We start from the raw sequence: 23,976 nt of genomic DNA on the forward strand, positions 1-23,976 counted from the left end.
TGTATTTTAACTTTTCATTTATCTACAAGTTTTCTTTTTAATTTTATAAAATACTTCATAAACATTTTGTAGGTTGCATGGTGACTAATTGTTTTTGCTTTTGGAATTAATTGAATGAAAAAATGTTACGTGGGGTTTTGTTATTTGCGTATTTATTTTGATTCGTCTCTTTGGAGCTTGAGCAATTTATTTTAGTTTTCACCTCCGAGTCAGATAAGCTACTTGTATAAAACACTTGTAATGGGTGCGCAGCGTGGATGCATGGCGCATCGACAGTAAAAATGAATTGTCGTAAAAAGCACAGGTCGGCCCTTTAATGACGCACGGTTTACGCAGTTCCCGGAAGTGCAGTGGAGACACAGGCCCATCGATTCAACACAACTGCATACATAAGCATTTACTAATAATAAAGCTCGGTTTGTATATATTTTTCATGGAGTACCACCGCTAACACATATGGAGTGTCAAGAGGAAAAGCCAATCATCTATACTATGGAAAACAAGCCGATTGTGACATGTGAGTGTTTAGTAAAAGGAGACGTTCAATCTTATTTTTCTGGTCTTGACAGTTAGCCAGCCAACTAGCTAGCTACATCCAGTAGCTCGTTTTATTTTATCTAGCAGGTACCCTCATATTAAGTAGCTTGGAGACGCTGAGTGTGGTTATGTGTGGCTTCAATTTTACTCGTCACAGCTATACTTATACACTGCAACACTGTCTGAGATAAATGTTAACATGTGTAGCGGAATTTCTCTCAGCTAGTTTGTAGCTACATCGATTAACAGGCCTAGCTAACGATACAACGTCACGGCTATAGTTGCTGCAGTTTTGGGAAGGATATCACCTTGTTCGCTGATGGACAGCCACAGTTTTCTCCGTGAACAGCCCAGACTGTGGCTATAGTTGTCACATGATGTTTGGATGGTGGGGTCAGTTTGCCATTCATAAATCCCTTGGAGTCCTATGGAAGCTTCTTGGAGAGGTTATTTTAGGAGCTGGGTCTGGTTGGTGCCAGCTTCCTCTCGCACCGCAGGCGGCTCCATTTTTAGGACAGAGTGGACATAGTCAGAGAGGTCAGAATATGAATATAAATCATAGGTGTGAACGTTGACTCATGGGATTTGTTGGTGGATTCAAATGTTAAGTCACAGGTTTCCCCAAGTGGGAGCAGCCTGTGTTTCTTGAGTCTATCCGGTGTCCTGACTGAGGCTATCGTCGTTGTTACATTGGGACTTTTGCATTGGTGAATAGATTAAGAAATTAGCAACTTAATTAAAAAAAAAAACGCACACAAATAAACCCTGTATATGTGCGACACCCTGTTCCTTCTCGTTTTTGCTGGTGTCCCTTTGGCTATTATTTGACGCTGTGTGTTGATTTCCACAGGCCCAGGGATTGTAATGGTGTTTGCCTTGATAACAACAGATTTGAATAATCTTTGTAGAACATTCAAAGTTCAGTTTTGTTCAGACTTTACTGGAGCTTTAATACCCTAAAGAGATTAATGACATCAATTAACAAACACATGCACATTAACTTTTTTGTTCTTTCATCTCCCACCCCCAGTCACCTCAAAAAGTCCCTTCATGTGACCACATGTACTGTGTGTTGTCCTGTGCACCAGTATGATCATTGTGTTTTTTGTGTTGTTTTCTTGTTTCTTCTCCTTCTCATGCTGTATCGGATGCTGGTAACTTTAATTTCCTTGCGGGAGTCATCCCAAAGGGATTAATAAAGCTAAGTCTAGCTAAATGTGTAAACTGTTGCATTTTAACAAGATTTCAGATCATGCTGAGAGACATTGAGAAAAGACCTTCAAATACAAATAGTGTTTGCTGGCAGTCATGAACTTTAATAGTGACCCCCCAGCACCAAAGGAAAATCACTAGTACCAAAATAAAAAATTGCACTTCTCTGAATGTGTTTAATAGGAATTTACCAAACAACAGTTAAAGAAGTAGATCATAAACTGGAACGTGAGAACTAACTAATCATTTTCAATCAGAATTAACAGGTGAATGCACAGATTTCTGTCAAATAACACAGATTCTGTCAAATAATCATTGCCTTTACACCAGACCGGTCATGCTTACTGTCGTGCGTGATCGACCAGTTCATATTTTGTTACTAATGTAAATGGAACTCACTCGAACTGAAGCTTATCCCGCAGGATGTTTGAAGGTTTTTACATCAACAGTGCATGAATAGTGAGGACTAGTTATCCTGTTTTTCCCATTTATAAAAAAGGGCTAATTATGTGGTTCATTGGATGTAGCCCAGTTCCAGTGTAGCTTGAACAATTACTTCACTCCTATAAGTCACTGTTTATCAAAAAGCACACAGCTACCATGAATGACAGATTGAGCTTTGCTGAAATGGGGAACTGGTGGTGACATTGGAGTAACTTTATTGTTGAGCTGGACTTTGGACTCTACCAGTGGGGAGGAAGGCCTGGTCCACAACAGTAGTGGGGATTTGGAGGATGGACCAACCTCAAAAGTGGATCTACACAGTTTAGGATCCAAATGTTAGAGAAGACTGACTCGTATTTACTAATGCTGTCAAACGATAAAAATAGTTAATCATGATTATTTCATAGTTAACTCGCAATTAATCACACATTTTTATCTATTCTAAATGTCCCATTATTTTTTTTCTCATTTTAATGCTCTTATCAAGATGGAAAAGTGGATCGGCTTGCTTTGTCTAGATGTTTTATTTTTATTTTTATTGAAAACAACATTGGCATATAGCCTACTGTAGTGTTCAATTTCACATGTAACAGTCTCACCTGGAGCAAATAATCTCTCACATAGTGTAACACTGTCCATCAATAAAAGGGGGAAAAAAATACTTTGACGAGGGGGCGGAGAATTGGCATCAGCTGTGTGCTTGGCCATCCAGTGGTATTTCAGACTGGACGTGTTGCGGTGATAGCTCAGTTCACAACGACAAAACACACAGATCACTTTGGTCTTGTCAGTGGAACCATTTGGCGACTTAAAAAAAGTAAACTTTCCATTCAGAATCTCATTGGCTTTCATTTCGGCGTCTCACGCTCGCCATCCACTCAAAACGTAACGTTACTACTCTTTGGCCGGCTCGCAAGCCCAAACAAGTGAGCACGGCGCGCCTGTTGTTTTGTTTCCGGTCTAGCTAGATCTGGTGTGGTGTTGTAGTTTTTCTAATGTTACTAGTAGTTACAACAGCATGTGAAAAAAAACTACAAAGTTTGCTAGGCGAAAAATAACGTTAATCTTTCTATACAAAAATTGACGCCGTTAAAAAGGGTTTGCGTTAACGCCCTTAATAACGCATTTAACTGACAGCACTACATATTTACACAAACTCACCAGCTATAAAAAAAAAAAAAATCAATTAAGTGCAATTTAAAACTGAACATACGCAACTTACTCTCATAGTAATATTTTAATTTTAAATGCAATGTACTTCAGGTGCATTGCCACAACAACTATATAGCAGTACTTAAGGACTGCTTTTCATATGGATAAGTATAAGATGATCTAAGGGGTGGATTTTTAGTTTAAAGCACTGGTGAGATGTGAGCAGTTAGTTAAGTGAAAAAGACCAAATGTTAATAGGAAGGGCTTTTTCAGTTTGTGTTGTTAGACTTCTATGTAGGTTCAGTCTCCGACTGTGCACTAATATGACATGGTGATGAAACACGGTCTGAGGACAGAGGGTGTTGCTCTCTGTAGATTGTAAAGCCCTCTGGGACAAACAGTGACAAACTCAATGGTTTGAAATAGCTCCGCAGTCGCTTTGTCAGTTCAGCCACACATTTTTAACATTATGTTCCCTAAAGCACAATAACAGTAGAAAGCATGATATGTGCACAGACATATGAATCCAATGCAATACAGAACAATTTTCCAAAGCTTTTTGGAAGCAGGCATTTACCAACTCAGCTCAATGGAAAAGAAGTGAGTAAATAATCCGTTACACAGCTCCGTGATTCCCAGAAAGACAGCAACCATGGCAACTTTTGCTGATTTTTCTCCTCCACTCTCCAGTAGACTGGCAGTAACTCCAGTGGTGACGCCACACATTGAGCTCAGAGCCCATAAGTTATTTATTGCTTCAGGGCTGAAAGACAATTTCAAACCATATATAAACAAAGCATATTGGAAATAGTTACCAACACTGCATTTGGCTGTGAGTGTGAAAACATCAGTACAAGGGTTGAGTGTGAGGAGAGCAAAAACAACTTCTGACTTCTGCTCTGGATAATGTTCTTTTAAAGTTCTATTTTTTTTGTCTGGTAAGTATTTTTTGTAGCATTTGTACCCTTTTCCCATTGTGCCCCTGCCTTTCACTTGAGTTTATTGGGTAAGCGTATATTCTTTTTATTTACATTAGTATGATTGCAAATGAGCTTTCATTTAAGAGCTTTGTTAATTTCTGACATATTTTTAATTGCCCTTTGTTCTGCCCTTTTCACCACAGGTGCTGGAGACCAGGGCTTGTTTACGTCTCTCTATACCTCATTGGCCCAACAACTTCCCAGGGAGCCAATGGAGTGGAGGAGGTGAGTACTGCTCTGGTGAATGAACAATGGAAAAAACATTGTAATAGCTTTTACTTTTTGTTGCTACTGTGTTGGAGAGGATGGAGTTGATCGGCTGCTCTTGAATTTTTGTCCACTCTCATCAATGCCAGTGGGTTCTATGTTTTTTGATACAGGTGTTCTAAGTGGTTAACAGCATTACACCATGCATTTTTTATTTCTTACATAGCCACACTAATAACCACGAAACATTCACAGTAAAAGACAGGAAGCATGTAGGAAGCAGTGAGTGCAGGATGTACATAAATATAAGACTGTTTGAATAGTAGTTATGGATGGCAAGAACTCCTGCACTCACAGGGTGTGTAGAGCCATAGACTCTCTCCCTTTACGATCCTCTTTACATTCTGATAGAGACATTTAACGAGTGTAAGGTAGTGCTGGTGATTTGGGGTGACTTATTTATAATGTGCTAGAGTTTAAAATGCAGGTCAGACAATCCAGACTGCCATAACAAACTGCTGTGTATGATGTAAGAATGTTTTTTTTATGATGGCTGAGATGGAGCATGAGAAATTGCCTCACATTGACTTTTTTATGAGCTAAAATAAGTTAAGAGTTTGTTGGGCTTTTAATGTGATGTCTGCATTTTGATTCCATGTCAGTTTATTAGTTATTAGGAATAGATTTGAATGAGCCAATGAAGGATGTCAGAGATGAGTGTCAGTTTTGACAAATGACATATTTTTTTTATAAAGGCCTTGTTGTTCTCTCTTTAAGTGAGGGATAGTATTTACTCAAAACAATAGTATGAGAAACTGAATTGTCCTTCAAACACTTTTAAACGAAGCTTCTAAAAAAGCTGCTGATCCAGTGACAGATTCAGGGGTTAGTGTTCATGAACTCTCTCTCTCTCTCTCTATCGTTTTCTTTCTCTTCATCTACCTCTCCCTTTGTCTCAAATGTGGAACTAATGTGGAAAAAATGTCTGAGGGAAACAAAATATCTGGCATGGGTTTTCCATAGATATGGCCACAGTTTTTCATGGACCAATGAAAATAATATTCATCGTAAACAGTATGTACGGTAATTGATCCTATAAAACCTGCTTTCTTTTCCTTACAGGACTTATGGCCGTGCCCCGAAAATGATCCACCTTGAAGCTAATTTTGTCCAGTTTAAAGAGGAGCTACTCCCCAAGGAAGGCAACAAGGCTCTCCTCACCTTCCCCTTTCTTCACATCTATTGGACCGACTGCTGTGTGAGTAGCTACACACACACACGCACGCAAGCACGCACGCACGCGCACACCACACACACACACACACACACACACACACACACACGCGCACAACAACCTCCATCATTCAGTCACACTGTAATTTCATTAACAATACTGGGAACAAAGTGTGTTAAGATACGAGGGAGGTTTGTCCTCCTGTTCCAGTGGGACAATAAAGTACTGTTCTCATACATGTAAATTCCATTCTGTTCTTCTCTATCCTGCTGGCAGACCCGGTGCAAAGACTCAAGTGCTTTAATGATATAACTCTCTGCTAGGGCTGCACAATTATGGCCAAAATGATAATCACGATTAGTTTGATCAATATTGTGATCACGATTATTTGTTGATTTTAACCAAAACAAATTTTAGTGTCACATAGGCTGTTTATAACTGCTTTCACATCCATATTATGTTACATTCTTCTTATGTTGAAGTTGTATAGATCTACAGCTGCAACACATGTACAGGAACATTAGCTATCTGAAATAAATAGCGTAGGACTTTTTTTTTATGGATCTCTGAGAAAGCTCCTTCACTTGTTTTCAACAATAACTGATTAAAAGAGCTAGGGAGAGAGCTAGGGAGTGCGATGGACGTACAGTATATTCTACTCAAAGAGCCACGGCTGATCACTGTCCAGCACGGGTCGAATGGCGGAAACACACGTTGTGTGTATGAAATGTCTGTGTCGTCACTGCGCTGCAATTTTATGAACTATGATATTCTGGCCATGGGTCACATCTCTCGCCCAGGTCCAGCAGCTCCGTCTCACACGCTGTTACTCTACGAACTGAAGTTAGTTGCATTCAATAACTTCTTCGGTGTTTTTCGCCGTGGCGGCTGCGATAGCAGAGAGCTTTCAGCGGAAACACTGGTACTAATACAGGTTTGCCCCTCATACTTAACAATATACAGCTGTGTTAATAAAAAATTAAAACTGTAGACAAATGTCAAAAGTGTGGACTGGGCCGCTGTGTGGCCGGGCTGCGCGGAGAGTAAGAGGAGAGAGAGTAGAGGAGAGATCCCACACAGGCACGGCTTTACAGAAGAAATGGGTCATGTAACGCAAAATTAAACCGTATCCATATAACAACATTGCAGCGGATGAAAGGACATTAGCACCGGTGCGTCCTAGAGGAGCTAACAGCTAACAGACGCTACTAGCACCGACTAGCACTGGTCACTGCTGTCGTCTGAAAAACGATTTAGACGGGACAAAATGTTGCGTTTACTGGTAATCTGGTAAACCTTGAGACCGGCGTATAACCGACTGCTATCTGTTTAATTTTCCCCCCGTTACTCTGTCCTCTGTGACTGTCTACATCTAGAAACTAAGCTGCGCGGTGCAGGAACTACTCTGACTGGCCCTTGAGCAGACGGCGGTTTACGGAGCGGTAGACTGGCTTTGCAAAAAACCCGGAGCGTTCTATGAAATGACGCTTTAAAAAAAAAAAATCGCTCGATCACGCAAATTTGATCGTGGGAAGTCAAAATCGTGATCGTGATAAAAATTTGAATTAATTGTGCAGCTCTACTCTCTGTGAACACTTTTGTGTTTCAGTAGCCGAACACTCGGTGCAGATGATTTGGTTATTGTGGTAGCTTTCTGTCTTTACTGTCAGACAGTTGCACGCATAATTACTTGAATTGTGGTCATAAAAGCTTCCTGTCAACTAAGACTAATGAAAGATAAGCTGCTGCTGTTAGTTTGGATTAAATGTGGACTGTTTTATGGCCATTACCATTGAGTTGTCTGACACTATAAATATAAAGACACATCAATAACACTTTTATTGTGTGATCACTCACTCTATCATACAAACTGATTAATCCTAGAGATGGGGTGGCGGCAATGCATTAGTATTGCTGCTACCCAACTTTTTGTGTGCAGGAAGTCCCAAGAAAAAACAAGTTTATTTCATGTGTTTTGGATTATAGGAAATGTATGCTTGCCTATCTGGGAAAAATAGGTCACACAGCTCTGTAAGCAAGATATGCAAACTCATAGTGTAAGATCTATAAGATAAGTTAAGATCATTTTGGCATAACTCCCATGACTCATAAGGTTAACAGGCACACGCAAAGCTTTATTTTCCTTGTCCATACACCCAGAAAATGGCATTTTCAAATGTATTTAGTTGTAGAGTAATTTTCATGGAAGGAGAAAATGGCACGTTTGCAAATGCACCTGCATGTATATGCACACACAGGAGCCTGCAGTCACCAACGTTAACTGAACTTTATATCTACTGTGCGGGGCCGCTGCTTAGGGAAAGCAGATAGGGAAAAACAAATGGAGACACAGGAACCTGCTGCTGCTTAGTTTAAGGAAGTGCTGTCATCAGTGTGTAACGCATGGCATTTCTTAAGAACTATGCCTCCAGTGTGGGAGTAGTGAGCCTGCATATTGTAGAAGGGCACAGCAACATTATCACCTGTACAGTATTACAACTCACTACACTACACCTGCAATAAGAGACTGCGTCAGAGTGCAAATTGCCACTTCCTGATACTATCTTAAAGGAAAATAACAAATTAATTTGTTTCAATCTCCTTTTAAGGTTAACTGTCAAATGTAATAATTGTACCTTAGATGCTGTCTAGTGACTGAAACTGTGACTCTAATGTCTATCAACACGTGATTGCATGTGCAGTGTCAATCGACTGATCCCCAAGATTCACAACCCAAAAATGATCCTACCAAATGTAAATAGAAGTTCACTTCCAAAACATTGTGAAACACCAGGGCTTCAGTTCCTCTCCCTGCCACTCCACACTGTTACATAATAACAGACATGCCTTAATACATCCCACCTCTGCTCAGTCCAACCAATTTAAAAAGAACTCCCTCAAGTAGCAGTCATTCACTGAGTCACAGCCTTCAGTAAGTTTTATTAAAATGTTAACTTGCTGGCCAGCGTTCTTATTGTAGTTTCTGTCCTCTGGTATCTTCTGATGTGAAAACATCCTCATTGTGTACATTCAGGGCACTTAAAGGAGAAGACTCCTTTCCCTTTCTTTCATCATTCAATCCTTCATTTCTAGAAGACTTGATTTCCCCCAAATTCAGTATCAACAAGAGTTTTTAAAGTTGTATTCCTTCCTGTATAATTGTTTGTTAACCTCTTTTTTGGGGGTTCACATTAGGCAATCAAGAGTGAGAGGATACTGTTTGCCAACCTTCTGCTCTAAAGAATGATTATTTTCATTTGACCTATTATTTTGTAACTTCATTGTAGGACACAGAATTGTATAAGGGCACGGTGAAGGAGGACATGATGCGCTGGCAGAACAGCTTGCGAGCTCATGGCTCAGCAGACTGGGTCATCATTGTCGTGGAGACCAACGACACTAAGAAGAAGAACAAGACCAACATCCTGCCTCGTTCATCCATCGTGGACAAGATCCGCAGCGATTTTTGCAACAAGCAGAACGACAGGTGAGAACACTCCTCCCCTATAAACTTAAGCAAAAAAAGTTGATTTTGGTGAATTTTGGAGAGGACCATGAGAATTGGTAACAAACTGACTCATTGCCGTCGTTTTTATATGTTCTCACTGCAGGCAACGTGATCAATACCCGCTGACTATATAAAACCTTGTTGATTCAACCTTCCCTCAGTGTATAAAGGTTATTTCCCCTTTGATGCAGGTGTGTGGTGCTGTCTGATCCTCTGAAGGACTCGTCTCGGTCTCAGGAATCCTGGAATTCCCTGCTGCTCAAGCTGCGAACTCTTCTCCTCATGTCCTTCACCAAGAACCTGGGGCGCTTTGAAGACGACATGCGTACGCTCCGAGAGAAACGCACCCAGCCTGGCTGGAGCTTCTGTGAATACTTCATGGTCCAGGTACATACTGTAGAAAATCTACAGGCATGCGGTCTGCACAGAAAGAGAAGTAGAGGTTGTGTAACGAGTGAAAATGAGTCCAGTCCAGTCTCATTAAACTAGCCTCACCTCTATTTTCCACCGGGCTCCTATGCGCTGCGGTCCGGAGGCACTGCCACTTAATTCAATTCAACGCAATGCTTGATATTCCACCAGCTGGGCCATGGCGCGTCCCGGGAACGAGCCCCTCTCCGCTCCGCTAAAGAGATACGTGCCAGGTTTATTTCCATGCAAGCCGCAGGGCATTCGGACAACCGGGCAGGAAGTGAAACAGCAAGACAAGAATATATATGGAAGGAAGGTACTAGCTTAATAAACATGCAAGTACTTTACCTTTTAGTGACCATAAAATCTGCGAGTCGGGCAGCAAGACGCTCATCTTCAGAGACGTTCCCGGTGTGGGATGGCGCATGACAGGGAACGGAACAAAACCATAACGCAGCCGGAAAGCAGCACAGACGCTCCCGGTGGAGAATCCGAGTCCGAGTGCTCAGTGGGGCTCTCAGTCGAGAACATATTCATCAATTTGATGTAGAGGGATTGTGTGTTGATGTTAATGCTGTCCTAACTCTGCCTTGCCTTGGGAATTACGGTGCTAAAGTGTCCCAGTTCAGTTGTTTTTTGTGTGTGTGTGTGTGTGTGTGTGTGTGTGTGTGTGTGTGTGTGTGTGTGTGTGTGTACGTAGGAGGAGCTGGCCTTTGTTTTTGAGATGCTACAGCAGTTTGAAGATGCCTTGGTCCAGTATGATGAACTTGATGCTCTTTTTACCCAATACGTCCTTAACTTTGGAGCTGGAGGTAAATTACCACCACCTAACGGTTGGCTTCAATATGGCAGTCCTCAAGTAAAATAACATGCATTTTTTGTTTTCAAGATAAAAGGTCCGTTCTAGTTTTGATTTTGGTCTGACCAGTCTATTTCTATCCACAGATACAGCGAACTGGCTCGGATCGTTCTGCGCCCCAGTGCGCAGCTGGAACGGCTTGCTTCTTCGGCGGCCCATCGACATGGAGAAGAGGGACGGGATCCAGCGCGGGGAGGCCAGCCTGTTGGATCTGAGGAGCTACCTGTTCTCTCGCCAGTGCACCTTACTCATCTTCCTCCTGAGGCCCTGGGAGGTCACACAGAGAGCCCTGGAGCTGCTGCACAACTGTGTCCAGGAGCTCCGCCTGCTGGAGGTGCAGACTCTGACTACAGGGACATTTCTGTCATGTATATTACACTTTAATCAACTACATGTACTTCATACACTCTGAATCTCAAAATGTATTTAAACTCTGTAGTCATCTATAGAAAACGTATAATACTTATTGTTTGTTTGACATATGAACGGCTCTACATCCTAAATCCTAAAACAATCTACATACAAATTTAACTGAACTAAATGTATCACTCATCATAATGCTGTTGTGTAGGTGTCGGTGCTGGAGGGGGCGCTAGACTGCTGGGTGTTTCTCAGCTGCTTGGAGGTTCTGCACAGGATCGAGGGCTGCTGTGATCAGGCCCAGTTAGCTGCTAACTGCTCTCATACCGTTGGGTTGTGGGCGTACGCCACTGACAAGGTAACAAAAATACTGAATCATGTAGCTTTGGCTTTGATTGACCAAGATGTGTCATCGGTCCCGTTCTTTACAACAGTAGTACATTTTGGACTTAAGAGGACAAATTCTTTTGCTCATTCCTTTACTCATTCATTTAAATAGTGAGCAGTTAATAGCTGGTAAAAATGTTTTTTTTTTTTCCTGAATAATAAAAGTGTTTTCAAATCAAATTCTTTTTTCTTTTTCCTATCTGATTTCTCCAGTTGAAGTCCCTAGGGGAACTCTGTGGCCTGGTGTCAGAGAAGGGACCCACATCAGAAGACCTGAACAGGACTGTGGATCTGCTGGCCGGACTGGGGGATGAGAGGCCCGAGACTGGTGAGTTTTTTTAGACTTTGCTGTTAAATAAAACTAGCGTAATTTTCTAGTCCTGCTGGGTGGTAATGTTTACAGGGATCCCAACCCCTCCCTGATGACATCAACACATAGATTGTGATTTAGGGCCCTGACACACCAACAGTCGGTCTTTGTGCCGGGTGTGGTTGTCTTTTGCAGTGTGATCGTGATTCTAAAAGCAGATGGCCATGGGCTGGAAACGCCAGCAAAGCAAAACTTTACAGCACTAATTCCAACTTTTTATTTTGTATAGAACTTACAACTACTATTTACTGAATAGATACTCATATTTGAAAGAGTTCTGCCTTGTTTTCCTTTTGTTATCCTCCACAGTCAACAGTTTGCAGAGCCCTTACAAAAAGCTGAAAGAAGCCTTGTCGTCTGTGGAAGCTTTTGAAAGGCACTATCTTGTAAGTCAATTTCTTGCCACAGCTGGGTGTTGTATTTCTGTATTTGGCAAAGCAAGAAGATAATAGATTTGCAATAGATTTTCTGAATTTCTGTCCCAAATCTTAAATAATTATTTTTCTGATGTAATCTCCTGGAAACCACAGTGGAAATTATCCTTCTCGTCCCTTTTCCTTTCTCACCCTCTCCCTCCTTCACCACCTTCTTGGCCACTTTTTGCATCAGGAACTCTCTCATGCTGCTATGGAGATGTATAGGGCCATCGGCCGGCTTAGGTCTGCCAGACTGGTGGGAAAAAGCCTCGCTGAGTTCTACATGTAAGTTATCCTTCTACTTCCCTTTGGGTACACAAGGGTTAAAGCTGCTACACTTCGGCGCTGGTATTTTCAGTTCTTCTGGCTGATTAGGCTTCTTCTTCAGAACTGTCAATCAGTTCCTGTTTGTAAACACCCACACACTCCTGTGGAGAGGTCTAATTAGGCAGAACAAACGAAAACACTAATGTAGTACGATGGGTGTGAATGGGGTTTTAAAATAAATGTGAAGCCATAAATGTGCAGTTGAAAGTTGCATTTTAAACACATTTATTATAGTATATTATGCAGTGACAGGTTTCTTTTTGCTGAGTTTTGAAGCCGATCTTTGACATCCCTTTTAAGATAATTATCACCTAATGCCAAACACCAGTCAAAAGCAGGTGGATTGTTAATCATTCTGCATTCACAGTAGATATCGGCTTTTAAAAACGATTTAATTGGCAAAATAATACCCTTTACAAATATTTAAAAAAGAGTAAAGCTTCAATTTGTTATGCTAAGTACATGAAGGATATAGATACTCTCTATCTGTTGTCTGCCTTTACTTTGGTCTTTAAATTAGAGTTAATTTCTCTTCTAAGTAGCGTTGTGTAAAAGGATGTGGAAAAGCAAACATTCTGTTAGTTATCTATGTGCTTTTGTATAGATGTGAGAAACAAGGCAATGTATTTTTGTCTGTCTGTGCGTTTATTAGGAAGAAGGGAGACCCTGAGCGGGCAGAAACCTTCTTACAGGAGGCTTTGAAGTCGTACGTGTCGGAGGGATGGAGCCTCCCCGTCACTCACACCAGGAAACAGATTGCTGAGTGTCAGAAACTGCTGGGCAGAACTGAAGAGTATCCTTCATACCACCAAGAATAGCCAGAAGATCAATTAAGGGCCAAATATTTCAACTCTATAGTAGTACCAAGATTAAATTGTAAAAGGACAAAACCGTCAGTCTTATGTGGCATATGCAGTTGCTTAAATAATCAAAGCCGTATTGTGCTGTACACTAGAGGAACAAATAATAAGAAATACATTAATCGACTTTGAGTTAGTCGTACTGTGCCATCTTTTCAGTCAGGGTTAAAGTATGCTGGCCCGTTGGTGATCCTAACTCTCATCCAACATGCTCAGGCATTGGAAAGTTAACAAAAGGGTTCCTGTGTTGACCTGATAGAAGTGGTGTTCTTGTACCAATGCACTGCAGTGTTCGGTTTCCTTTACAGCCCACTGCAGTTACTTGCAAACCAGTGCCTTGTTGGCTGGTGATGTGAATCTTACCACGGAGGAGAGGAAGCACTTTTGTCAAGAAATTCTGACCTTTGCGGACAAGTCTGAAGATCAGTGTAAGTGATCATGCCATCATTACAAGTTCACCTTCACAAAACTTAAAGGGGCAACAACACCTCATAAACCCTGTTGTACAGTATATCATTGGTCAGTGATGGTCACTGCTTTCTGGGGGTCTTTAACATCAAATTTAATTTTCTTCCTCCTCAGCTCACAAAGTGACTCTCAGTATGGATGTTTTTTCTCAACTCACACGGCTACAGTTCCGACCAGCCACAGCCTCAGTGCACTCTGGAGCCGTCCTGCAGGTGGAGCTCACTCTGCGATCTTTGATGCCCATGGCAGTGCACATACAGCAACTAGCTGCTAGCATTCACTTTGACCTGGAGCGTGGAGGGACTAGTGGAAGGTCTAAGGGAAATCAGAGACAAACAAACCCGGGGACAGTAGAGTTTCACCAAGGTAACTCGTCAGCGGGTCCATCCTCCTCCTCAGCTAATGGTCCCCCTTTAGAGCTAGACGAGATTCAAGACAGGAGTCCTTCGGACAATTCACTCAACTCTACAGGAGTGGTCTGTAAAAACACTCATCTGGTCATGCGTGTTCATGACAACCTCTCGCTCCCGGACACGCCCAACTGTGTCAGCCCTCCTGCTGTTACCATAAAGGAAGGCGCACAGATGCTGAAAGTGCAGGATGTAACATTAGAGCCCGGGAATAACAGCATCATATTCACAGCACCAGTAAGAGAAACTTTGCTACTGCCTTAAATGAAGAAAAAAAAACACACTAAACTAAACTAAAATGTGACCTTTTTAAAATAACTTTTGCTCTGTCACTATTATCTTTTCTTTGTAGAGTGGACAACCAGGTACTTACACATTGCGTCAGCTATATGCCACAGTGGGTCAGGTGCAGTTTGTACTTCCTCATATCTACCCATCGGTCCAGTATGAAGTCTATTCTCAGGAGCCTCAACTCACCGTGGAGCCTCTCTCAGGTCTGAATGGTTTATATAATGGGTGACATGAATGCCTAAAATCTGAGGTTGTGGTAAGGGTTTCAATTTTCAGATGTGTGTGCTTTGTACTACATGAACTTAATTCCATTAAACACTTAAACTGCGCAACATTGATTTCTCAATTTTATATAACTTACTTACATTAGGAAGTGCACTCAGCTTTTCACAGATGTCTCTTATTGAACACACCAAACATGCAGCCGGCAGACCAAAACGTGTCACACTGTCCCCAGACTTCTTCAGCTTACCATTTTATGAGTGTTTATGTGATTGTCTAGAATAAGTTGGGTATGCTCATGTAGCAAGTCTAGAGTCTTGACAGCAATGTGTATCATCATCATATTTTTTTTTTATTTTATTTTTATTTTATTTTTTTATTAGGACCATGCACATTAATGAACATTTCTGTAAATGCGCCAGTGTTAGCCAATTGGCTTTAACTGTTTCTGTACAAGCGTTCTGTATTAACGTAATTATGCAGGGCTGAATCACCATTAGCTGTCATGTAAATATTTATAGGATCATCAGTTGCAAAAGCTGCGAGGGTAAAATAATGTTTTTCTGCCTACATAGGAAGTTCAAGTTCAGTTAACATATCATGGTGAAGTTTCACCTGAGCTTGCATCACATGTGTTTCTACTGCTCTGGTTACAACCATATCACGTTTATGATTGTATATAAACCGCAGTGCAGCATTTGTGTGGCGTTTTTGTTCACTCTGGTTGTTCGTTCTTTCAGAGCCACTGTTGGCCGGTCTGCCTCAGATGGTGAAGTTCACTCTGTTGACGGGTCACTACGCAGTGAAGAAGGGAGACGCTCTGCAGCTCAGCAACACAGACACCATGCCCATCCTGCCCTCTACCAGCTGCACCGCCCGCATCAGCAACCCTACAGCTGGTCAGTACACATTTGAAAAGCTTAATTTGAATCGGCCACTTACATTGGAGAAGTGATCTTTCCTGACAATCCATCTCTCCACTGTTGTTCTTTCCCCGTCTGAAATCTTTGTAAAAAACATGTTTGAAGTATGGTTACGCCTCTACATGGACAAGAAATCGGGTTCCTCCAGCACAAATCTACCTATGTTAACTGATTTCATCTGGATAGGCAAATTAAACATGAGACAACTACGTATTGTGTTCCTGATTCCAAAAAGTGATAATGTTGCTCATGTTGTATAAAAACATGCATATACTATTTTGTGAGTTCTAGATGATCTAAGCACTCTTTAGGTATGTTGTTTATGATTTCAGTTATATTATTTATGGATTATTATATCATGCACTGTATGTTGTTGCATTGTATGTGTTCATCGCGGTTTGGGTGGAAGTGGAAGTTTTTGTTTGCGTCACCTGTTCACCTGGGGCTTTTTGGGCTTTGACAGAGAGGGAAACAGACTGGGAGCAAACACTTTCTGTTGACCGCAGCACTTTTTTCGACTCCAAAAGTAACTTCACATTTGGTAACTGCAGTTCTAGTTGTATTTTACGTGTGGAGGAATAAATCATTGCCATACAATCTTGAGCACATTAGTGTTTATGCATCTCAGTTTAGTCCCTCGCGGCAGCACTTTGTTGGACTGCCGCAACAAACTCCTACCACATTAGGAGACATTCCCACCATAAATAACCACTGTTTGTTTTTGTCAAACCATGCTTCTTGGGTATGTAATGTTCACATCATAAAAATCCGGTTCCTGCAGAAAGCTGATCACAACCAAATATGTGTGTGCCTATAAACACACTGACAGACCCATACACAGCTTTTCTCATTGCCCTTTATTCCCCTTCCTGTGTTCAGAGTTGGTGGGTGAAAGCGCCCTCTTCATCCAGTCGTCTGAGAAGGTGACCAGCATCAGCCTGCCCGCCACCCCTCCTTACCACACTGTGGAGTTCCTCCTGGAGGTCCTGTGCATCATCCCGTCCGGGTCCGACCGACCCCCGAATGAGAGGCTGACCAATGGGGAGGTCCGCCATCGACCACGCAGCTACAGTCATCCTGACACGCCCATGACCGCCATCGATCAGAGGGTGAGCCTCTCAAACAATTACACACTTTCAAAGTGTGAGACCGGGAAATAGTAATGGAAGCAACATTTCTGTTGGCACAGCGCACAATGTGTTCAACTATGATTTAACGGCTTTATCTGTACAGTAATCTAGAGCTGTAATGATTATGGATTCATAGATTAAATGCTCGACAGAAAATGCATTGGCAACTATTTTGATAATTGATCAATTATTTAAGTCATTTTTCAAAAATGGCTAAATAATTGATATTAGGGAGATTCCAGATTCTCAGATGTCGGTAATTGCTGCTTTTCTTTGTCTTACATTATACTAAATTCATTGTGGGTTAGGGAGTTTTTGGTCAGACAAAACAAGACATTCGATGAAGTGGCTTTGAGCTCAAGGATACTGTAACAGGCATTTTTCACTTTTTACCAATGTTTTCTAGACCAAACAATTATTTGAAAAAGAAAATCTGTAATCAAAAATAATCAGTAGTTGCCCTTAGGCCAGTTAGAGCTGTTTGTCACAAGATACTTCGAGAGATTTGAAAGTAAAGCCCCACTGGTGTCTGTCCCCAGATGTCCATCGACTGTCCGTGGTCCATCTACTCCACGCTGCTTGCCCTCACCTTCTACATCCCTTTCAAGACCAAACACTCTCTACTTTCTGCTGGAAACAGGTCAGTCTCATTCTCATAGAAATAACCTGTATGTGCCATTTTGAATTGTTAAACCAACCATGTTTATCCATGGGAATCCTTGGGAAATAGTTTTGATTTCACATAAATTGTAAAAACAAAAGAACCTACTTTACTAATTTAATTAACAGCATGCTTTACCATTTACATTCCCCGTCTTGCTCATACACATGCCTGACCTGTGACCTTTGACCTCCCCACAGGAAGTACATCCAAGTGTGTGTGCAGAACGTATCAGATGTAAACTTCACGCTTGCAGAAGTAAAGCTGGCCGAAAAGCAGTACGCGTCATTGGAGCTGCAGTCTCTCAACACTAAAACTCAACAGGTGAGCAGAAAAAAAGAAATCAAACAAATGTATACATACATTATACATTTTATTATATTTATGGGAAAATTTTAGAAATTAATAAGATGGGTCATGGACATGTTTATACTAGTCTTGCATTGCCAAACCTTCCTCCACAGCACTGCGGAGGGGGGTCTGGTGAGTCCACATAGCACCCCCGGGATGGGAGAGACGCATGCTCTGGTTTATTGGCATTTCTTTAAACCAATCACAATTGTCTTGGGTGGCGCGAAGTCCTGGACTCAAAGACTGTACTGCTGCAAAATATCCTCGGGAAGGAACTTGTTTAGGTGGAACATGTGTCCTAAATTTAAAAGTTGTTTTACTCGTCCAACAGAAAACTCAGCTTGGACAAATAGTGTAGCTAGCTGTCTGGATTTACCCTGCAGAGATCTGAGGAACAGTCAACCGTAGTCCTCATAAATCGACCGGGAAAGGGGAAGGTGCGGAACTGTGACATCTGGCCAAAAATGACGGACATCTGGCCAAATTTCCAGTGACACCGGAAGTGGATTGTCGTCGATATAGACTATGTTCACAATAATAGGGATGGATATGAAAATACTTGTTTTTTCCCCTTAGTTTCAGCCTTCCATGTAAAGAGAGCAACCTGAGGATGCAGCTCTTGATTAACCAGTGAATCTATGTTGCATGAACTCTGGCTAGTGACAGAAATTATTGTTTTCACAAGCAGCCAAAATGAGTTTCTTTAGCAGAGCTGAGACGGAGGGATTTAAAGTGGCCAACTGAGATGGTTCAGGCATCTGATAAGGATCCTCCTAATGTCTTTGGCTCTGTTTAGTCCTTATTTCTCAAATAAACAAGTGGACACTGGCTAACAATCATTGTACATTTCTCGTCCGTTGACTTCATTTTAAAGAACATCAAAACTACATCAACCACTAATTCATAGTCATGCATTTTTTTCGTAGCTTTTGTGCAGTAAGCACAGCGTGTTCTGCTTGTGGGAGGTGAGGTGGAAGGACGACCTGCCCTCCTGTCTACAGTGTGTTTTCTCCGCCAACTTCTCTCCACTCAAGCAAGACGTCTCTGCTTACAAACCCTTCCACTACCAGTTCCAGTTGGAGAAAGTCACTGTAAGTCCACTTAAACATTTATTGTGTCCTTTTGTCCTGGCAGTTTGATAGGTGAAGCTGTAATTGTGTTGCCCGAAAGCCAGACGAATCTGCAAGCCAGAGGCGTTGCTGAGGTGCGGGGCTAAGCCCAGGCCTATTTCAAATAAACTGAAGGCAATGCACGCAAATCACAAAAGCGGTGATTTGCTCTCCCAGTTTGCCATGTATGTTCATTTCAGCTGCCCAGTTTGTAGATGTTAGTTTGATGGCACAAACATTTGGCTTAATTAAAGCTGGCCAGGCACCAAGGCAAAGGTTTTTTTTCACTTTTGGTAGACACACTTGATGGGGGTGTCGGTGGGACCTCTCCCAGTAAACTTTGAAGATTAAACATTTAATTTCCTTCATTCTGGTGAATTTGATGCACCTATTTCTACTGATTTCTGAATCAATTTGTGCTGGAAATATCTTTATTTATGTTAAGGGAAGCATAGATGACAATTGTAAATGTAAAATTATAATTGTAAATTATGCAGTAAGGCTCTTAGGCATTCTGTATTGTGTTCATGTATTCTCCTGTAGATCAACTTTTCTCATCATCTAAACTGACTAAGACAGCACACACGTCAGCATAATTTACTCCTCACTCCTCTTTTGGGTTTTTTGTCTGGAAGTAACCTCTGTTTTTTTCTCCTTTTAATTTAATAGGACAACACACATTAATGAATATTTCTGTATATGTGCCAGTGTTAGCCAGTCAGCTAATTTTCAACTGTAGTCCTTTTGCCAGATGATTTAAGACCAGAGCAACAGCAAGATATTAGCAGTTACACAGTCTTGCGTCTTTTGTTGGGGAAGTAACTTCTTTAAATGTGGCACAAATATCTAGATGTTTTTAAAACATGTGGACAGGCAATTATGTTCCTGGTTTGAATACATGATAATGTTGCTCATGTAGTATATAGACATGCACATACTATTTTGTGAGTTTTGGTAATCTAAACACTCCTACCACATGAAGAGACTTTTTCCACCATAAATAACCCCTGTTTGTTTTTGTCAGACGTTGTACAGTGTGAGAGCTGAGATCTTGCCTCCTGCTGGTGAGCAGCACTGTCGCTCCGGTTTCCTCTGCGGCCTGGAGGTGTGTATAACCCGACTGACTGAACCTGCAGAGGGAGAGATGGCGGAGGACAGTAAGACTGACACAGATGGCCTCAAAACCACCAAACTCATGTATGAAGGTATGTCGGGTTTATCATCTGGGTTTTTTCTAATATGATGGAAAACACATGCAAAGATTGATGAAATCAGGGGGAATGGAAATGATCCTAGCACTGAAAAATGAATTATCAGTAAAGTCTTTTTTTATTCAGCAACGTATATCATCGGCGCTTCAAATGTGAGTAAAAAGATCAAGTTTAAGTTTTCTTCAAGCTCTGGTAATATGTGACAAATGATTATATGATGAAATAAAAATGTAATGAAGATAATCATCCATTGCAACTAAGATTATAGCAAAAATATTCAAATAATGATTCCAAAAATAGTCCAGAATAAGTGCTACAATGTTTTTTGATTAAGCTTGATTAGTCAATCAAACTCTAATTAATTAGCAACTATTTTAATAATTGATAACCTGTTTAAACAAATTTTAAAATAAAAATGCCAAACATTTGTAGGTTCCAGCATCTCCCGTGCGTTTATTTTTAGCTTTTTCCCGCCTTTGTTGTCATTTCAGTCGTTCATCAAATCAGACATTTGATAAACTAAATAATTCATCAATTTGATGAAAGAAATATTTGATAGGCAAATCATTAAGAAGATATTCATTAGTTGCGGATAATATTGACGTTGTATTGGTGTGCCGTCTTGGCCGGGTCTCCCTCGGAAAAGAGATTTTAATCTCAAGGGACTTCATGGTTAAATAAAGGTTAAAAAAGAATATGAATAATATTGAAAGTAAAAAATCAAAAAAGCGTTTGTCAGCTGTAAGCATAACAAAGGGTCATTGATGCAAGTTTAGCAATTTTTGCAAATATTTCTTGAAGTAGATTGATCCACTTTGTAGGTCATATAACCAAACATAGTAATAAAAATATGTTATGTAGAGTCACTCTACAGTCAACTGTAGAACAGACAAAACATCAGTGACGTGTGTGTGTGTGTGTGTGTGTGTGTGTGTGTGTGTGTGTGTGTGTGTGTGTGTGTGTGTGTGTGTGTGTGTGTGTGTGTGTGTGTGTGTGTGTGTGTGTGTCTGTGTGTGTCTGTGTGTGTCTGTGTGCCCACAGTGGCTGACAGCAGCAGTAACTGGGCGGTGTGTGGGAAGAGTTCGGGGATGGTGTTGATGCCGATGGCGGTCAACGCCACTCACAAGGTGCAGATCGAGGTGATGCCTCTGTTCGCAGGACACCTGCCCTTCCCCAAGATTAAAGTGCTGAAGTACCTGCCTCACACTGCAGCAGTGGCCATTCAGCCAGACCCTGGTAAGACGTCCCCAAACACAAAACCACACATCTTAATGTTCATTCCATATTGAAGGAATGATGACTTCCAGAGAAACCGTAGATCTAAGAGTGTTTTTGAATTTACTGTCATCCCATGTTATGTAGCAGAAGAAACAGGTAAAAACACTTAAATGTCATTCAAGCAGCAAGTAGTGGGTTAGGGTAAGAGCTATATATAGGGGAAAGTTTTCCATGATTTCTTAAAAGAGTAAGAGGCATCTAAATGTCAGGTAAACAACATATTAACCTCCAAACCACGGTCTGTTGGGAAACATGTAGTCATCATTCAGGACAAATTTTAATTTTAGCTCTGGACAACTTTTTAACAAACAGAATACATCAAATAGGCTCAGATTAAATGGAGTGGAAAGCACACTGGTCCATCAAAACCCAATGGACCTGGGATGTGAAAACATTACAGCAAATGGACTTCTGCTAACTTGCTGATCGCCTTTCTCATCCTGTGGACGCTTAGTAATTAGTTTTTCTCTGCCCGTCCTCAGACAGCTGCGTGGAGAATGACAGTCTGTCCCTGCTGGACAAGGCGCTGGACGACCAGGGGGACACAGCGAGCATCCGCAGCCGGGGTAGCGTGCACTCTGTGGGCAGCGGTGACCAGCAGCAGAAGGGCGTGGCCATGCCGCGTCTGGAGCCCTTTAGCCCCGGACAGGTGTTCAACCACAGCCACACACAGCAGGTCCTGGTGCTGCCCGCCACCGACGACCACATCCTGGAGGTCAACGCTACATGACCCTGGTGGCAAGACCGCCCGCTTCTTATAGAACTGAACCCGGGCCCTGGGTGGACTCCGCTGAGCTTTTCCTCTGGGGCAGATCGGGTCCATGAGTCCTTGTCAAAGACCGCTGCAGGTTGCCGGCATGGACTCACCCTTAAGCATGGATCATTCAAAAGACATTACGGACTAGACGCAGTGAAGAGCCAATGACATCTGCTGATAAAATTTAAATAAAGATGTTTCTTTGCCATACTTTGTACATAGCTCATTGGATGGATTTATAGTTATAAATATATAAATATAAATATATATATATATATGGACTGATCAATCAGATCGCCGCCTGTCCTGCTCCTTTGAACTGAAGAAAGCAGTCCTGATTGTCCCACGATGCACCAAAGCTCTAGATGTGTGTACACCTCAGTCAAAGTTACAGTACTCAAGTAGCTGATGGAGTGTGTCCAGCTGTAAGTGCTGTTCCTGTGCCACTCAAGTCATCGTCATTTTTACATTTGAGACTTTTGCCTTGATGATTATCTTTTGAGTTGCTTCAATTTTACAGAAGTCACATCGAGGAAGGTTAACAAACTTGTATGCATCTTTCAAGACAAATACATCCATCCTCCCAGACTCTTCTGTCCTGCCAATACGGACACTTTTCCCTCTGATGTACAGTATGTTGAAGCAGAATAGTAGGAGTAATAGTATCAGCCTGATAATGGTCCAAAAATTATCAAGATTTTAGCTTTTGGACAGTTGTAACGTTGTGAAATTGAGTTGTCTCTGGCATCGTTTTGTATTTTCTAATAGAAAAAGAGTTTAAAATTGATAGAATGGAAATTTGAAACGTTTTAAACTAATACTGCTACTAATTTTGGTGCTTGCTGATCGATTATTCAAACATTCAAAAACTATTACCTGTAGCCAGGTTTTTCTTTAGATCAATCTGCTGCTGCTGCTCGCCCTCCACAGTAGAGTTTTGGTAAAGATTTAGATGAAAATGTACATTACTATACAATGTATTCTAAATATTAGTTTTATTACAAGTATAACAGAAAAGAAAATAGTTTTTGTTAAAAAAAAAAAAAAAAAAAAAAAAAATGGAAGCCCAAGGCTAATTTTTCCCTCTTGTTCTTTTTTTGCATCTGTGAAAATGGGTGAAATGGGTAGTGGTGCACTTCAGCCTCTTGTGGACGAAATTAGTATGACAACAACAAACCTTCAAAAGAAAATTCTCTCTTGCCTCTCAGGGCTTCCGTAGAAAAAGTCGCCAGTGATTATAAAAATGTCTTAAAGCATACAAGTAAGATTGGTTGGATAACTTGATTCATTTTGAACAAAAACAGAAAACCAATTATCAGCACAAAATTCTCAAATGTAAAACCGTTGATGACATGACCGTTTCAGACTGAGTCTAGCGGTGTGTGTCCGTTCAGCTCATAGACTGTAAGGGTTCAGCTGTAGTTGTGTGTATGTGTGAGGATTTACGTGTATGTTTCTGTATGAGTGTGTGTGTGATCAAGCGAGATCAGCCAGTGCACATTAGTCTTTCTATTGTCTTACCTTATCAGTGAATTGTGCATAATCAGTGTGTGTATATTTATTGTTTGTGTTTGGGTGTGTGAGCATTGCCAAATCCATATGCGAGCTTTGCACACATACCGTTAGGTGTTGAATAGATGAATGTAATAAGTCTTTATTGGATTTATGTATTCATTTATTTGAGAGGATGAATGTTAGCTACTCCCCCCCCCTTCCCCCCCACCATCCTTCAACCCTTTCCTCCCCCCTGGTGCGCACACACACAGTGTAACTACAGCCTCTGGCTCCTCTCTGACCACTGTGCATACTGATCTGTAAATAATGAATCAAATCAAAATCATCTTTGATTTCCAACTATATTAAAAAAAATCCTTGGAACTGACTCGATGTGTGGTGTTTAT

General features: G+C 41.3%; 1 protein-coding gene across 1 annotated transcript; it reads left to right on the forward strand.

The window, feature by feature from the left end:
• Nucleotides 1-314: 314 nt before the first annotated feature.
• On the forward strand, nucleotides 315-22,601 carry trappc10 (trafficking protein particle complex subunit 10). The gene is made up of 23 exons (XM_032529723.1): nucleotides 315-517; nucleotides 4,469-4,550; nucleotides 5,655-5,790; nucleotides 9,054-9,253; nucleotides 9,466-9,661; nucleotides 10,386-10,497; nucleotides 10,631-10,878; nucleotides 11,116-11,262; nucleotides 11,505-11,619; nucleotides 11,971-12,047; nucleotides 12,271-12,362; nucleotides 13,057-13,197; nucleotides 13,583-13,692; nucleotides 13,847-14,379; nucleotides 14,495-14,636; nucleotides 15,396-15,554; nucleotides 16,458-16,687; nucleotides 17,248-17,348; nucleotides 17,570-17,693; nucleotides 18,647-18,811; nucleotides 19,854-20,034; nucleotides 21,082-21,276; nucleotides 21,801-22,601. The coding sequence occupies exons 1-23, from the start codon at nucleotides 457-459 to the stop codon at nucleotides 22,046-22,048; spliced, it is 3,795 nt and encodes a 1,264-aa protein (XP_032385614.1). The 5' UTR covers nucleotides 315-456; the 3' UTR covers nucleotides 22,049-22,601.
• Nucleotides 22,602-23,976: the final 1,375 nt, after the last annotated feature.

This window comes from Etheostoma spectabile, chromosome 11 (genome assembly GCF_008692095.1).
Source record: "Etheostoma spectabile isolate EspeVRDwgs_2016 chromosome 11, UIUC_Espe_1.0, whole genome shotgun sequence".
Classification (NCBI taxonomy): domain Eukaryota; kingdom Metazoa; phylum Chordata; class Actinopteri; order Perciformes; family Percidae; genus Etheostoma; species Etheostoma spectabile.